This window comes from Mustelus asterias, chromosome 11, assembly GCF_964213995.1.
Source record: "Mustelus asterias chromosome 11, sMusAst1.hap1.1, whole genome shotgun sequence".
In the NCBI taxonomy this organism is placed as follows: Eukaryota; Metazoa; Chordata; class Chondrichthyes; order Carcharhiniformes; family Triakidae; genus Mustelus; species Mustelus asterias.
Window position 1 is genome coordinate 107,626,043 of NC_135811.1, and position 17,273 is coordinate 107,643,315.

At 43.9% G+C, this 17,273-nt stretch overlaps 1 protein-coding gene across 1 annotated transcript in view; it reads left to right on the forward strand.

Annotated features, from left to right (window-relative positions):
* Window positions 1-17,273, forward strand: part of skap1 (src kinase associated phosphoprotein 1) — a 402,040-nt gene that overhangs the window by 18,910 nt on the left and 365,857 nt on the right. Inside the window, exon 3 of the mRNA XM_078224498.1 lies at window positions 2,395-2,420. Within this exon, the coding sequence (XP_078080624.1) occupies window positions 2,395-2,420 (26 nt within the window). The remainder of the gene's footprint in view (window positions 1-2,394; window positions 2,421-17,273) is intronic.

Below are 17,273 nucleotides of genomic sequence, written 5' to 3' on the forward strand. Positions count from 1 at the left end.
GCAGGTGGTGGTATTCCCTTGCACATGCTGCGTTTGTCCTTCTTAGGTGGTAGAGGTTGTGGGTTTGGAAGGTGCTGTCAAAGGAGCATCGGGGAATTGCTGCAGTGCATCTTGTAGATGGTACACAGTGCTGTGATGGAGAGAGTGAATGTTTAAGGTCATGGATGGGATGCTAATCAAGTGGGCCGCTTTGTCCAGGATGGTGTTGAGCTTCTTGAGTGTTTATGGAGTTGCACTCATCCAGGCAAATGGAGTGTATTCCATCACACCTCTGCCTTGTAGATGATGGACAAATGTATACATATTTAATCTAGTTTTTTTTTGTAGACAGCACATAGGCTAATGGTAACCTTTTAAATATCAAGCTACCAGTTTCAGCATTGTCTATCACAAGTGCCATGCACAAATCTTATCAAACTATTTGCTGTTACTTGACTCTGGAGTGCTACCATGTTTGCATTAATTGCCCTGATTGGAACTTGCTCCTTGATTAGGTGTTTGGCCACATTGAACTGACTGTCAGCAGCATTATGTAAAACTGTTTGTTTGAATTTCTAAGGGCTTTTTGTTTATAGGGGGTAAGACTTGAAGAAATTGGGCATTGATGAAACATAGAGGTGATTTGATATTTAACACTAATTAGTGATATGTAGATAGATGGGAGGGAAGGTTGATGTGGCAAATTGGGAGACGGTGGAATCATGGGATTGTTACTGGACTAATAATCCAGAGACCCAGGCTAATGCTTTGGGGACCTAGGTTCAAATCCCACCACAGCAGATGGTGAAGTTTGAATTCAATAAAAGTCTGGAATTAAAGTCCAATGATGACCATGAAACCATTGTTGATTGATATTAAAAAAAACCCATCTGATTCACTAATGTCCTTTTAGGGAAGAAATTCTGCCATCCTTATATGGTCTGGCTTACATGTGACTCCACAGCAATGTGGTTGACTTTTTAAAAGAAGTCCTCTGAAATGGCCCAGCAAGCCACTCAGTTCAAGAACAATTAGGGATGGGCAATAACTGCTGGCCTAGCCAGTGATCCCACATCTGATGAATAAAAAAAAATGTTCTGTACAGATCATTAAGCTGAGCTCTGGGCAAAAGCAGTGACAAATTTATAAAAGTGAAAAGGCTACCATATTAACTGACTCTCTTCCAACAATAATAGAAGTTCATAGCTTTTACTGTACAAGAAAAAGGCTCCAGTTTGTGCCCTGGCAACTTAAAAATTAACTTTTGGTTTATAGTATAAGTGCGTCACTAAGCAATTTTCATGCTGATATTGTGGAATGCTTTCATGAATGATGTAGCTTGCAATTTATTTTATTTCATAAAGGTCTAATTTATTTTTTGATTCCAAGTCATTGGAAAAAATTCAGTGAAAGGGCCCCAGGGGTGGCAATGGGCTGTAAACCAAAAAAACTATGAAAAGAAGCTGTGAGCTAAACTGGCTGATTGGGTAGGGGGAAGAAATAGATTTGAAGGGAAAATTGTGAAGCTTTATGCCAAATTAAGGAAAAGATTAAAAGGTCAATCTCAATAATACTTTGCTTGTCTTTTAGCCAACTTGGCTACACAATTTGGTGTTTGATAATGTGAATTTTCAATGTAGTTGGCATTTGTTGTCCATCCCTAAGTTACTCTGAGAATCTGGTGGTGGTGAGCGACTGGCGTCTGTGTAGTGATGCTCCCCTGTTGAGGAAGGATTTTTATTTGTAATGGTTTGCTTGGCCATGTCAGACAGTACTCAGATGCACATCTGGTAAGAATGATAAGTTTCCTTCCCTAAAGGTATTGAAAGGAGTGCAGTGTTGACTCATTAAGACCAATTTTCTATTTCCAATGTCTTCTTCATTTTCTTACTGTTGTGGAGCGACCAGTGTCTGTCTTTTGAGTTTGTGTTAATCTCTCCTGAGAATCTATACAGGCATGTCTACTGAGCCCACAGCTCTTTGATTTCTGTTAAATGGACATCTTTCCATATATTTTCACCCAAATACACACCCACTATGTTGAATGGAAATCATTGCCTTTCTCTCACTTTTGGATTATGGGTTACCACTTGGATCTAGGGTATGTGTAGCCATGGAGGGATAAAATTAAGAAATAAATACTTCAAAAATATGTTCATGTTGAGTAAGTTTGTTAGAGGAAAAGCAATTCAATGGGTACCCCTCATGTCAAATGATACTGGTCAGTTGTACCATGTTAGTGCCAGTCAGCGTTGTATTTGAAGATGTCAGTGTTTCTGGGCTAGGAGTAATCCTATTGAGTGATGCGTGTTTATGGATGTTGGAATGGTCAGTATGGAAACCCTGTTTGATGCCCAATGCACTGAAAAGTCTCATTGACTTTTATTTCTAAGTATTTTTTTGTCTTTTTTACAGATATCAACAGGAATTTCAGTTGAAAGGTAAGTGAGACAGTATCGAGCTTTTCAGAGTTTGTGTCTTTATTTTCCAAAATTTTTGAAAGCCATGGGTTATCAATACCACATTTGTGTTGTTTTGTATACTCCCGATTACTTAATGCAAGAACACAAGCAGATAACTTGGAGTGTGTAGACAGCAGGCAATCGTCTCACCCCATTCCCAATTCCCTCTTTCCCTTGCTCATCACCTGAGGATAGGAAGCTCTCCCAAGCATTTGTCATGGCTGAAGAAAAAACAGTCACAACAGACCTGGTTACAATGCCAGAAAAATAAGGAATGATGCTGTGCTGAATTGTCAAGATAAGAATACAGTGAGATTCTGTAGACTTGAAGGAGGCCTGGTTACAGAAAATGCTGATGGGCATCTGACAAGAAATGTTGAGAGTTGAAGAGTTTGTCAGAGTTTGTATGCAATGCTCTGAACATTGGGAAGTACAGCTCAAAACTCGTCAGTCTTTGTGCAAAATATGGGAGAGAATGGGTCTTATTGATCAACGCTGACTCCCATAGCAAGTGGGGGCTGTGACAGCTGACAGTGCACAGCCCAGGCTGTTGGCTTGAACATTGGATGATTCCCAATAACAGTTTGAAACCAGTAGTAACTGCTAGTCTGGAAGCATAAGCAGTTGATACCTTGGGTGTGTAGGTCACCGCTAATAGGACCTCTGTGCTTCTTGCACAATGTTGTCTGTGGCTCAGTGCAGCAAAGCTCATGGATGCGATATCCATGGTGAAGCAAAGGTATCTTCCATCACAGAATAGAATCCCTACAGTGCAGAAGGAGGCCATTTGGCCCATCAAGGCTGCACTGACAACTATCCCACCCAGGCCATATTCCAGTAACCCCACATATTTACCCTGCTGGTCCCTGATGCTAAAGGGCAATTTAGTATGATCAATCAACCTTACCCACACATCTTTGGACTCTTACATTAAAAATTAAGTTGGAAGACCTGCCTGAATTGAGGGTAAAATATTTGTTCTGCTCGAGTATTTGGTCTTTCTGGCATTCTGTAGAACTGAATGCAGCTTTGGATGTCCATCCGCATGTACAGGGACGGTATCTGACATGAATGCCAACAGAGCGATCTTTAGAGTCATAGAGGTCTACAGCATGGAAACAGGCCCTTTTGGCCCAACTTGTTAATGCCGCCCTTTTGTTTTAAAACCCCTAAACTAATCCCAATTGCCCGCATTTGGTCCATATCCCTCTATACCCATCATACCCAGGTAACTATCTAAATGCTTTTTAAAAGATAAAATTGTACCCGCCTCTACTACTACCTCTGGCAGCTTGTTCCAGACACTCACCACCCTCTGTGTGAAAAATTGCCCCTCTGGGCACTTTTGTATCTCTCCCCTCTCACCTTAAACCTATGCCCTCTAGTTTTAGACTCGCCTACCTTTGGGAAAAGATATTGACTATCTATTTTGTCTATGCCCTTCATTTGCTTAATCAGGTCAATTAAAATGATTTGTAGCAACAATGCAGAGGTAGCAGTTCTGGACTGCCAGGCGCCATCCAAAGCACAAAGGATGGTGGAGTCCAACTCCCAACAATTTGGACAGGTGTCACAGCTCTGCTTGAGTTTTTCTTCTTGAGAATCTAGACACCATTGGAAGTTGACTTTCAGTCATTCAAGTCAGTGGTGACCCTGCTAACTTTTTCCAGTAGCATTTCTACTGCTTTGTTTAGATTGGCAGTGAGATCAGACGTGGTCATCAGGAATCTCTGATCTACTGCAGAGGAAGGGCTGATGCTCTGTTATACCAAGAGAGGGAGAATGGCAAAAAGGAGATCAAGGTTCTTGCCTGTACCTGACAAGCTGCCTCTTCTCAGTGGTGCACTCTGCACCTGCACAAGGCACATGGATCGGCCTTTGTCAGGGCACGTTGCTGCCTCTTGAGTGTTGGAGCTTGTTAGCCATGAAAACTTCAGATGTCCAAACAACCTGCCACTACCACTGCTGAAACGGCAGGCTATAGCACCATGCAGAAGTTAAGTAACAGAGACAGGAAAACAAAGCTTTAGACTTCAATTTATGTAGATGGGTATTTTCTGATGCTCATTAGATCACATTAAATTTATTACTTTGCACCAATTTCTCATATTCTCCATTCTTGAATAGCATGTGTTGGTGGAGGGAAACAACAAAGAGCCAATTTAAAGGTTAATAAATAGCCCAAGACTTGGATGTCCTGGTGTCCACTGCCAAGGTTTTGTTTAAAAATAATGTTGGTGTTGCATTCCACAAATTAACACTACTCCCATCATCCACCTGTCATGGGAGGGTTCATTTCAAGGCCCCGTGTTCCACTTGTCTAAAAACATGCTGGTCTATAAACTTTGTAGCCTGCTGTGCAAAACAAATTGCACATTGTGGCTTCTTTTAAGGCGGTGGGGGAGAGGAGGTGGAAAGAAAGGAGTACTGCCAAGCTCCAACATTCCCCTTGCTTCATATACAATAACTACTTTTGCCTGTTGCTTAAATTATTATCACATGGTTTGGCTGTGGCTCTCGGGATGAAATTCCTGTCCACAAAATTTTAACTTATTAAGTTGACATTTGGTACACATCATTTTTGTTCAGGTTTTGAAATATGATTCTAATTTCAGGTCACAGCACTCTTTGCCAGGAAGGTCAAGTAATTGAACGATAATTGGTCTTTTTTCCCTGCCTTGAGTTTGCTGTGATTTTTGGACAATGTACAACTTTTGAGTTATGCCAGCACTCAGACTAATTCAACACACTAAGTTTTTCATTCAACATGTTTTAAACTTTTAAGGGGGATTCTAGTTTAATGATGAATGGTTTACTTCAAAAAAAGGATTGGTAGTCTAATGGTTCTTAAACTCACAACCTTTGGAGTATTTGTTTAGTACAAGTCTCACAATGGGAGGTTGTGAAATTGAATTTAATAAATCTGTTAATTTGTGGAACTGACCATGAACGCTATTGGGCTATCATAAAAACCAAATGATTTGCTTAATGCCCTTCAGGGAAGGGAACCTGACATTCAGTCTGACCTTCATGTGACTCCAGTGGTGAACTCTTGATGCACTTGGGGTAATTATGGATTGACAATAAATGCCACACCATGTCCCAAAGGTAAAATCTGAATACTAAGTGGAGGAAAATGTTAACAGAAAGGGAATTTGTATGGGGGCAGTTAGGAGATTTCTGTTGTCCATTGCCTTCAAACTTCAACCATGAAATGGTGTTTGAGGCCAAATTTTCCTGCTAGGACATGAACTGATCAGTGGTCAAGGAACCCAGTAGCTGGTGCCGGCGTTGCCCTCTAACTCAGTCTTGGCAGTAATACCCTACTTCTGGGTTCCCTGATCAGCAAGAAATGTGGATGTTATTGACATGTGCCTGTCAATTGAAGAATTCTTAGTTAAAGGAATCCACAGTAGGGGTTTCAATGGCTCCATAGTAGCTCTTTTCACTCTGATTGCACTAATTGAAGGATATGTGCACAGTGGGATGCTGTCCATCATCATCCTCCATCCCATCAAATTCGCTGCTTCCTGAAGGTAATGTTGTGTGCATTTAGGAGGAAAAGACCAATCCCACAAACCAAACAGGTTTGGTTGGAATTGCTGACGTGGTGAGCAGCCATGTAGCTGAATTCACCGCAAGAGGTTCATTGACTTTATTAGGTCATCCCATGAAGCAACAAGAGAGGTTGTGCTTGGAGCAGAGGGAGTGACCACCCAGTGGAGAGATCAGACAGCTGCATATCTTGTTGGAGGCATCGCTGCATCTCTGAGTGGCACCAATCTGTCTTGACTACCATAAGGTCCCTCATTTTCAACTTTTCTCCTTGGAGAAACTAAATGATCTGTCTTGACTGCAGGAGAAGATGACATGCATAGTCAGTAATGGTCAAGACTAATAGCGGCATGCCTTCCCTCAGACCCCGATTTGAGGAGGCTTTGGAGATGGTCGGGTACCGGGGCAGCTGTGCGATTGCTGTGCATACATACGTATACATATACATAAATACCTTCGAGGAGCTGCCCTCCCCTCCTCATGGGCTGCAATGTCACGTAATTCCACTGCACCCTTCGCCAGTGCAGATACACTCATGTTGATGGGAATACTCTTGCATTTAGTTCCAGGGTCACAAGTTGGAGAGCACATCACCGATATGCCCAAGCAACTAATGGAGGATGTGACAACCAAACCCTCTTGACAGTCAGAAGATGATGGAATGCCAGGCCCGTGCTGAGTCCCAGGCTGATGAAATGCCTTTGGAGTCACCCATAAAACAGCAGTTGCTGAAGCTGCAGCTGGAGAGGTGTTGAACATCTGGCAGAACTTTCAAAGGCTTTGCGTACTCATACTCTGATGATCGAGCAGTCCATCCAGGCAATGGTGTTCCCTTGAATCTGGAGTGTGATGCATGGCTGCTTCCATTGAAAGATTGCCACCTGGAGAGCCTGTACCAGGAAACCACTCGGTGGATGGTAGAGATGTGTGCAGGCTTGCATGCCATTATATTATATGAGCTCAGTGCAGCAATGGTAAAGTGAGAGGGGGATGAGGTGCCTAGACCCTCCACCAGGTCCTCATTCTTCTCGGACCTAAATGTGCCTTGCAAGGGAGGAGGAGCAGCTGACTTCTACTTCTGGGGTTTCCTCTCGGGGCACTTTTTATGTGGACAGCAGCTTGTGAGTCCCTCTGCCAGTGACACTAGTACCTTAATTAGCCATGACGACAGAGAAGGCTCACGCAGGAGTCCCTCAGCATGCGAGGGCCTCCAGGCCTCACATAGCCAGAGGACAGCTGCTAACATCATCCGAAGCCATCGGCCAGCACAATCAGCAGCCTGCCTCCATCTCCATTGGTTGGGGGGGGGGGGGGGGGGGGGTGGGTGCGCGCGTGTGTGTGTGTGTGCGCACGCGCGCTTGGGGTTCACAGGTGAATATAATATGTATATTAAAATATAATTTCTGTTGTGGTTCTAATTGTTCTTTGATGTTGTTTATTCCAATTTTTGCAGCCCTATGCGATCTCACCTGCACCCTTGCTTCCTCCCATAATGACCATTTTCCATGTCCGTTCTAATTAGTCACTTATCTTTCACAAGTCTTGAGTGTGACTTTGAAGCAGGAAGTGCTGTCACATGATTTCTGTATCACACCACCTCACCTTGCCCGTCCACCAGCTCTGATGCACACACCTGAGCTGCCAAGGAAGGAAGATAATTGGTCATATGAAGTGCAGATCGCAAATGAGTGGGCATGCGTTGGAGACTTGGTTAGCAGTGAACAGTCTCTATGAGCACCAGTTCCTCCACTCTGATCAGCTGGATGCAGATGCTGAGCCTTGGGGCGGAGGATCATCCTTAAACAAAATGTGGAGCAAGAATAGAAAATGTGTGTGGCACTGTTCAAATTTCCAGAGCATACACACTCTTGGAGAGAGATTGGAGGAGTCCATCTCGAGTGCCATAATGTCTTGGGTCTTTTCCATGGAATTGGACATCAATACAAAGAATGGCCACCTCATAGAAAATCTGAATTTTGGCAGGAAAAGAATTCACACTGAGTCACAGTAATGGCCTGCAAACTCTTTACAGAGTGACATCCATTCAGCAACTTTCGGAAGTGCAGCGAAGCATTCTCCAGGTCTTGCTGAAATATAGTTGAGTCATGGGAGGGCAGATTGAGAAAGGACATGTGGAAGTCGGGGCTCCTCTCTGCTTTCAAACTTTTCATCCCTTGCCACTCCTCTATTTCTCCTCAAGCCTGCATCAGAGTCTCATAGGCTGCCTCTTGCTTAGATGACAAAATTTGCCCCTGCACAGGTGCAAGAGGAGTCCCAATACCCAGAGGACATTGATCACAAGAATCTCAGGTGCCAAACTAGGGGAATGAACAGCCTGTTTGCAGACCTATAGTACCAAGTAGAAGTCAGAAGACACTGGGCTCACTTGGATGTTTCTAACAATTCACCTTTATATGTAAAGGAATCATGTGCTTGATTTCAAGTCTCGAGTGTCCAGTTATCTCTGTTGTTATCTCCCACCTTCCAAATGGTATTAACCTTAAGACTGGTATGACCAGAGTGGACGGCGCACAAAGGGTGTGAATGAAACTAAGGGATTTTAGACTGTAGGAATGATTTGTGTTCTGACTTCCATGATTTACATTGCTCTCCAAACTATTATCAATCCATTTTATAGATTGTTTTCTCAATTTTTAAACCCATGTGAATTGGTCATTACCGTTACTATTTTGCTGGGGCAGATGTGGAGTTTCTACTTCAAATCAAAAGCCTTTAAAACTTCTGAGGGGATGATTGAAAGTTTTTGTGGTATCTTGTTGACTATTCGAGCTTTACTTTTGTTATCATTTTGAACACTTGGACTAGGTTACTTTGCCATGTAAATCAGAAACCACTGTTTGCATTCCAGCTTGAGCCTATTCCTCTGGATTTACTGTGTGACTAATCCTACAGCATCAGTCTTACAGACTGCTCACGAATCCAGCAATTTATGGATTTTTAATGCTCAACAATTCATGATGGCAATTAAGAGGTTTCTACATTTAAATTGAAGATTTTTGGGCTTTGTAGAACTCCTGTGAGTGGTCAAATTTCTATTTACATTGAATAGAATTGACAACAAATGGGTCATGCTCCATTTATCTTTTTCTGTGTGCTTGAATAGCTTCCCCTTATCTAACCCTCCAGTCTGAAGTCACTCACTGGGTACTGTTGATTAGAATTTAAGCACAGGTCGTCTGAAACTTGTGATTCAGTTCCTAGCCTGGGAATTTTTCAATGAAATCAGAGATTATCAGTAAGGGTGACCACAAAACAATTTTTAAAATTTGGTTTATTAAGTTAGAGAGTCTTTAACTGGTGTAGTCCCTGTGAATTCAGGCCCATGATGTGGAGATGGAATTCGGGCCCATAGCATGGAAGTGACTTGCCAAGCTATCTTTGACAATACCTTCCAAATACACCACATCTACCACATATGCAAGGCAAAGATCCTGCATGGGAACACCACCATCTGCAATTTTTTCCCCAGGCCATTATCATCCTGACCTGGATGTATATCATTGCTCTCTCTCTAACAGTACTCTAGGCATACCTGCACCATAAACAGCTAGGGTTCATGAAAGCGTCTTACCACCACCTTTTCGAGGACAATTGGGGATGAGCAACAAATGCTAAGTTTTCCAGTGATCTCTCATCCCATGATGATCAGGTCCTTAATATTTTGGGGGTTGATTGTTCTTTAGGACTTCAGCTGGTTGAGCCATAAAGAGTTAATTGTCAGGCTGTCATTCACTAGTACAGATTAATTACCAGTGAAAACATAAAGTCTGCCACTGTTTAATTTTGATGATGGATTTAAAAATGTCCCAAATGGGTGATGTTCTGAAGGAGCCCAGCCAAAAGGCTGAGTTTTTAGTCAAAAAGCTCAGTAAATCGGGGCAAGATACTATGGCTGTAAATTTGATGGAATGTGTTAACTGCAGGAGATGGAATGGGCAGCGGAAGTGGTTTTATCAACCACGAACAGATAGTAGAAATTTGATTAGTGGTTTCTAAAGGGCAAACATGTGTTTTGTTGGATTGCAAACATAGCCAGTGATTTATTCCAGTCATCCTACTATTATTTTGGTGTCATACATTAGCAAAGCTGTGTTTATGCCAGTACTTTTTTTCTATCCTCTCATTGAAAGGAGTTCCTAATCTATTTCCTCGCTCTCGGAATCCTGACTTACCACCGACTTGTGCTGAGAGTTGAATGGGCCAAAACTGAGGATAACCCATTCTGTACTGGTGCTCGGTCTTTGTTGGAATGATTTTGCCCCTTGATTTCCCCAAACATGCACTCTTAACAGTCTGAGGTAATCATGCTCTGAGCTACACTTGAAGCCTGATGTGACCTGTAGTAGGTTCTGTGTACAAAGAACAAAGAAAATTACAGCACAGGAACAGGCCCTTAAAACACCACTAAAAAGATTTAGAAATACTTATACATGAACAATTGATAATTAACCCATCTCGGGTTATTTCCATTGGATACCTTTGTGTTGGATACCAACTTTCATTGCTGGCTGCTATCCTATTGGCCAACATTTTCATATAAGGTTTATTCCTTCTAATTTACACCGCAATGTGAAATCGCTTTTGAAGCTAACCATTGAAGGTTAGCTAAAAGTGTTGTGGTCACACAGTAAATGCTGAGTAACACTCCATCTTGCTCGGTGGTGACCACACACCCAGAATAGCACTGTTTGCTGCACTATTGTGAATTATTTCCACTGGTCAGCTGGTTCTGTGACTTTCTACAATGCGTTCTCCACATTGAACTGTGTAGTTAATTGTACCCCTCGGCCACAGCCTGTAAGTGATTGGTTCAAGACTTCCCTTTCCTACACCCAACCATCTCCAACTCCTCATAAGCCTGGTAGGGAGGAAAGTGCTAGTAATTATTTAGTGTCTTTCATGATATCAATGAGCTGTTTTAAAATAGTAGCCATGATGTGGAGATGCCGGCGTTGGACTGGGGTAAGCACAGTAAGAAGTCTCACAACACCAGGTTAAAGTCCAACAAGTTTATTTGGTAGCAAATACCATAAGCTTTCGGAGTGCTGCCCCTTCGTCAGATGGAGTGAAAATCTGTTCTCCAACAGTGCACAGAGACACAACATCAAGTTACAGAATACTAATTAGAATGCAAATCTCTACAGCCAGCCAGGTCTTAAAGGTACAGATAATGTTGGTGGAGGGAACATTAAACACAGGTTAAAGAGATGTGTATTGTCTCCAGACAGAACAGCTAGTAGAATTTCTGCAAGATCAGGAGGCAAGCTGTGGGGGTTACTGATAATGTGACATAAATCCAACATCCCAGTTTAGGCCGTCCTCATGTGTGCGGAACTTGGCTATCAGTTTCTGCTCAGCGACTCTGCGCTGTCGTGTGTCGTGAAGGCCGCCTTGGAGAACGCTTACCTGAAGATCCAAGGCTGAATGCCCGTGACTGCTGAAGTGCTCCCCCACAGGAAGAGAACAGTCTTGCCTGGTGATTGTCGAGCGGTGTTCATTCATCCGTTGTCGTAGCGCCTGCATGGTTTCCCCAATGTACCATGCCTCGGGACATCCTTTCCTGCAGCGTATCAAGTAGACAACGTTGGCCGAGTTGCAAGAGTAGGTACCGTGTACCTGGTAGATGGTGTTCTCACGTGAGATGATGGCATCCAGATGATGCCATCATCTCACGTGAGAACACCATCTACCAGGTACACGGTACATACTCTTGCAACTCGGCCAACGTTGTCTACTTGATACGCTGCAGGAAAGGATGTCCCGAGGCATGGTACATTGGGGAAACCATGCAGGCGCTACGACAACGGATGAATGAACACCGCTCGACAATCACCAGGCAAGACTGTTCTCTTCCTGTGGGGGAGCACTTCAGCAGTCACGGGCATTCAGCCTTGGATCTTCAGGTAGGCGTTCTCCAAGGCGGCCTTCACGACACACGACAGCGCAGAGTCGCTGAGCAGAAACTGATAGCCAAGTTCCGCACACATGAGGACGGCCTAAACTAGGATGTTGGATTTATGTCACGTTATCAGTAACCCCCACAGCTTGCCTCCTGATCTTGCAGAATCTTACTAGCTGTTCTGTCTGAAGACAATACACATCTCTTTAACCTGTGTTTAATGTTCCCTCCACCCACATTATCTGTACCTTTAAGACCTGGCTGGCTGTAGAGATTTGCATTCTAATTAATATTCTGTAACTTGATGTTGTGTCTCTGTGCACTGTTGGAGAACAGATTTCCACTCCATCTGACGAAGGAGCAGTGCTCCGAAAGCTTATGGTATTTGCTACCAAATAAACCTGTTGGACTTTAACCTGGTGTTGTGAGACTTCTTACTTAAAATAGTAGCAACAGGTTGTCATGTTTACTACATTGCAACAAGTGCAGAATAAGGTTTCATAGCAACTAGAAGTAGGAGTAGGCCATTCGGCCCTTCAAGCCTGCTCTGCCATTCATTTTGATCATGGCTGATCATCGAATTCAATATCCTGATCCCCTCATATCCCTTGATACCTTTAGCCCCAGAGCTATATCTAATTTCTTCTTGAAATCAGACAATGCTTTGGAAAGACGGAGGTTGAGGGGCGACCTGATAGAAGTCTACAAGATTGAGAGGCATGGACAGAGTGGATAGTCAGAAGCTTTTTCCCAGTGTGGAAGTGTCAATTACTAGGGGGCACAGCTTTAAGTGCGAGGGGCAAGGTTTAAAGGAGGTGTACGAGGCAGATTTCTTTACACATAGTGGCTGCCTGGAACTTGTTGCCAGGGGAGGTAATGGAAGCGGATATGGTAGTGACTTTTAAAGAGCGTCTTGACAAATACATGAATAGGATGGGAATAGAGGGATCTGGTCCCTGGAAGGGTAGGGGGTTTTAGTTAAGTCGGGCAGCATGGTCGGTGCAGGCTTGGAGAACTGAAGGGCCTGTTCCTGTGCTGTAGTTTTCTTTGTTCTTTGTTGAACTACATTCTGTTAGAATCATAGAATCCCTACAGTGCAGAAGAAGGCCATCTGGCCCATCAAGCCTACACCAACAATAATCCCACTCAGGCCCTATCCCAGTAACCCTGCTAATCTCGCTGACACTAAGGGGCAATTTTGCATGGCCAATCAACCTAACCCCCACACCTTTGGACTGTGGGAGGAAACCGGAGCACCTGGAGGAAACCCACACAGACACAGGGAGAATTTGCAAACTCCACACAGTCACCTGTGGCTGGACTTGAACTCGGGTTCCTGGAGTTGTGAGGCAGCAGTGCTGGCCACCACGCCACCCACAGCAACGTGATGATGGCCAAACAATCTGATTTTTAAGGTGGCAATTAGAAACATAGAAACCCTACAGTACAGAAAGAGGCCATTCGGCCCATCGAGGCTGCACCGACCACAAACCCACCCAGGCCCGACCCCCATATCCCTACATATTTACCCACTAATCCCTCTAACCTACGCATCTCAGGACACTAAGGGCAATTTTTTTAGCATGGCCAATCAACCTAACCCGCACATCTTTGGACTGTGGGAGGAAACCGGAGCACCTGGAGGAAACCCACGCAGACACGAGGAGAATGTGCAAACTCCACACAGACAGTGACCCAAGCCGGGAATCGAACCCAGGTCCCTGGAGCTATGAAACAGCAGTGCTAACCACTGTGTTACCGTGCCGCCCCTCATTGAGGGAAGATTATTGGCCAGGATGTCATGGAGAACTCTTGCTCTTCAGAATAGTGAAACAGGATCAGCCAAAGTCTTCGTTCATATCTTGCTGGAAAGGCAGCATCTCCCACAGCATAGCATTTCTCCAGGTACTGCACTGGGATCGTCTGCTTAGATTATGGCCTTATGTTTGGTGTAGTAGAGGGATTGAATCTTGCTTGAAGATGAGTGGACGAATCAAGCTTGTAACAATTCTTCTTTGTCATCCTCCAGTTTTCTACCCAAAGATAGATATAGCCAACAATCCCATAACCTCTAATGTGAGGAGGGCAAGGAGGTGAGTGTTAAATCCATCCTAATCTGAACAAGAATCGAATCCTGTGCTGTTGGCACTGATCTAGTCCACACCCATCATCCACCCAAATTAGCTAACTGGACCCCTAAGTCGTCAGAGTTGCTGTGGCACCATGTACTTTGTTGTAGCCTGGAGCTATGAATAATGATGATAGAGGCTTTGATTTCTTTCCATCAGAGGCTGACCATGAATCTCTCCTACAATTGCCATTAGTGTATGTTGGAAGGATTTGCAAGTTGATACTCAACCTGTTTGGCCATGTTAGAAGTGCAATTTCCTTAGCCATCAAGTCCTGGATGAGGGCAAGGACACTTGCTACTCACTCACCACCAGACTTCATGAAGTCTTTACTAAAACAGTGAACATCCTGAGATGGCTAAAGAATTGGTGCAGGGGGCAGGGATTCAGATACTTAGATCATTGGGCAGAGGTGACCTGTTTAAGAAGGATGGGTTGCATCTGAACTGGAGGGGGACCAATATCCTGGGGAGCAGATTTCCTTGTGCTACAAGGGAAAGTTTAAACTAGATTGGCAGGGGGGTGGGATCCTCAGCAGCAGGGAAGCAAATGAGGGGCTGAAAGGAGATGCAGTATTCAGCAATGGCAAGATGAATAGACATGGCAGGCAGGAGCATGGCAGGGAGCGAGGAAAACCTGTTGGATTAAATTGCATCGATTTCAATGCTAGAGGGCTGACAGGTAAGGCTGATGAACTCAGGGCATGGATAGATACATGGGACTGGGATATTATAGCCATAACTGAAACATGGCTAAGGGAGGGACAGAATTGGCAGCTTAATGTTCCAGGGTACAGGTACTTTAGACAGGACAGAGGTGGAGGAAATAGAGGAGGGGAAGTTGTATTTTTGATTAAGGGGAGCATCACAGCAGTAGGCAGAAATGAAATAACTGAGGGATCATCCAGTGAGGTTTTGTGGGTGGAACTAAGAAATAAGAAGGGGATGGTGACCTTATTGGGGTTATACTACAGGCCCCCAAATAGTCAACGGGAATTAGAAGAATAAATATGCAGGGAGATTGGGAGACTTGTAGGAGTAATAGGGTTGTCATAGTTGGGGATTTAAATTTTCCTAACATAGACTGGGACTGCCATTGTGTTATGGGCTTAGATGGGGCGGAATTTATTAAGTGTGTCGAGGAACGTTTCTTCGGGCATTATGTGGAGGGTCCTACTTGGGAAAGGGCAAAACCTGACCTACTCTTGGGAAATAGGGCGGGGCAAGTGACTGAGGTAATGGTGGGGGACCACTTTGGGACCAGTGACCATAGTTTTATTAATTTTAAAACGGTTATGGAAAGGGACAAAACTGGTCCACAGGTGCAAGTTCTAAATTGGGGCAAGCCGAATTTTGATGGAATTAGACAGGAGCTTGTAAGGGTTGATTGGAGTAGCTTGTTTGAGGGTAAAGGGACTTCCGGCAAGTGGAAGACCTTTAAAAGTGAAATTGCTAGAGTTCAGGGTCTATATGTTCCTGTTAGGGTGAAGGACAAGGTTGGCAGGAGTGGGGAACCCTGGATGACAAAACATATATATTGAGGTTTTGGCCAGGAAAAAGAAGGAAGCATGGCTCAGGCACAAGCAGCTGGAATCAAGGGATTCTCTGGAGATGTATAGGGGATACAGGAGTATACTCAAGAAGGAAATTAGAAGGGCAAAAAGGGGGCATGGGGTAGTTTTGGTGAGAGGATTAAGGTGAATCCAAAGGCATTCTTTAAGTATATTAAAGGAAAAAGAATAACTAAAGAGAGAATAGGACCCCTCAAGGACCAAAGTGGACATACGTGTGGAACCACAGGTGATGGGCAAGGTTCTCAATGAATATTTCTGTGTTTTTACCATGGAGAAGGACATGAAGACTTGGGAACCTGGGAATGTTAGTGGCGATATATTGGGGACAGTTCGCATTATAATAGAGGAGGTAATGGATGTATTAATATGTATGAAGGTGGATAAATCTCCTGGCCGTAACCAGGTATATTCAAGAACACTGCGTGAGGCTAGAGAAGAAATTGCGGGAGCCCTCGTTGAGATATTTGCATCATATCTGCCAGTAATCCAGATTATAGACCGGTAAGCCTAACATCAGTGGTCTGTGGTGGGTAAGTTACTAGAGAGGATTCTGAGGGATAAGATATACAGGCATTTGGAAAGACAGGGTTTGATTAGGAGTAGTCAGCACAGCTTTGTACATGGGAGACCATGCCTTACAAATGTGTTTGAGTTCTTTGATGAAAGACCAGGAAAGTTGATGAGGGCAGGGTGGTAGATGTAGTCTGTGTGGGCTTCAGTAAGGCCTTTGGTAAAGTTCCACATAGTAGGCTGCTCTGGAAAGTTGGATCACATGGAATCCAGGGAGAGTTGGCAAATTGGATATACATTTGGCTTAATGGTAGGAACAGTAAGAAGTCTCTCAACACCAGGTTAAAGTCCAACAGGTTTGGGTTCATGCCACACTATCTGTAACCCCCACGACTTGCCTGGGCTTGCAAAATCTCACTAACTGTCCTGGCTTGAGACAATACACACCTCTTTATGTGTTTGGCCCTCTCTCCACTCACATTGTCTGTACCTTTTAAGACTTGATTGCCTGTAAAGACTCGCATTCCAACCATTATCTTGTAAATTGAGTTTGTGTCTCTCTCTCTATATATATTTTATATATATATATATAGACACACACACATACATACATACATGCCCTGTTTGTGAACACAACTCCCACTCACCTGATGAAAGCTTGTGCTACCAAATAAGCCTGTTGGACTTTAACCTGGTGTTGTGAGACTTCTTACTGTGCTTACCCCAGTCCAATGCCGGCATCTCCGCATTAATGGTAGGAAACAGAGGGTAATGGTGGAAGGATGCTTGTTGGACTGGAAACCTGTGACTCGTGTGTGCCTCGGGTCAGTGCTGGGCCCATTGCTGTTTGTTATCTATATCAACAATTTGGATGAGAATGTACAAGGCATGATCAGTAAGTTTGTAGATGACACTGAAATAAGAAGAAGAAACCCTACAGTGCAGAAGGAGGCCATTCGGCCCATCGAGTCTGCACCGACCACAATCCCACCCAGGCCCTACTCCCACATATTTACCCACTAATCCCTCTCACTTACGCATCTTAGGACTTTAAGGGGCAATTTTTTTTTTTAACCTGGCCAATCAACCTAACCCGCGCATCTTTGGACTGTGGGAGGAAACCGGAGCACCCGGAGGAAACCCAC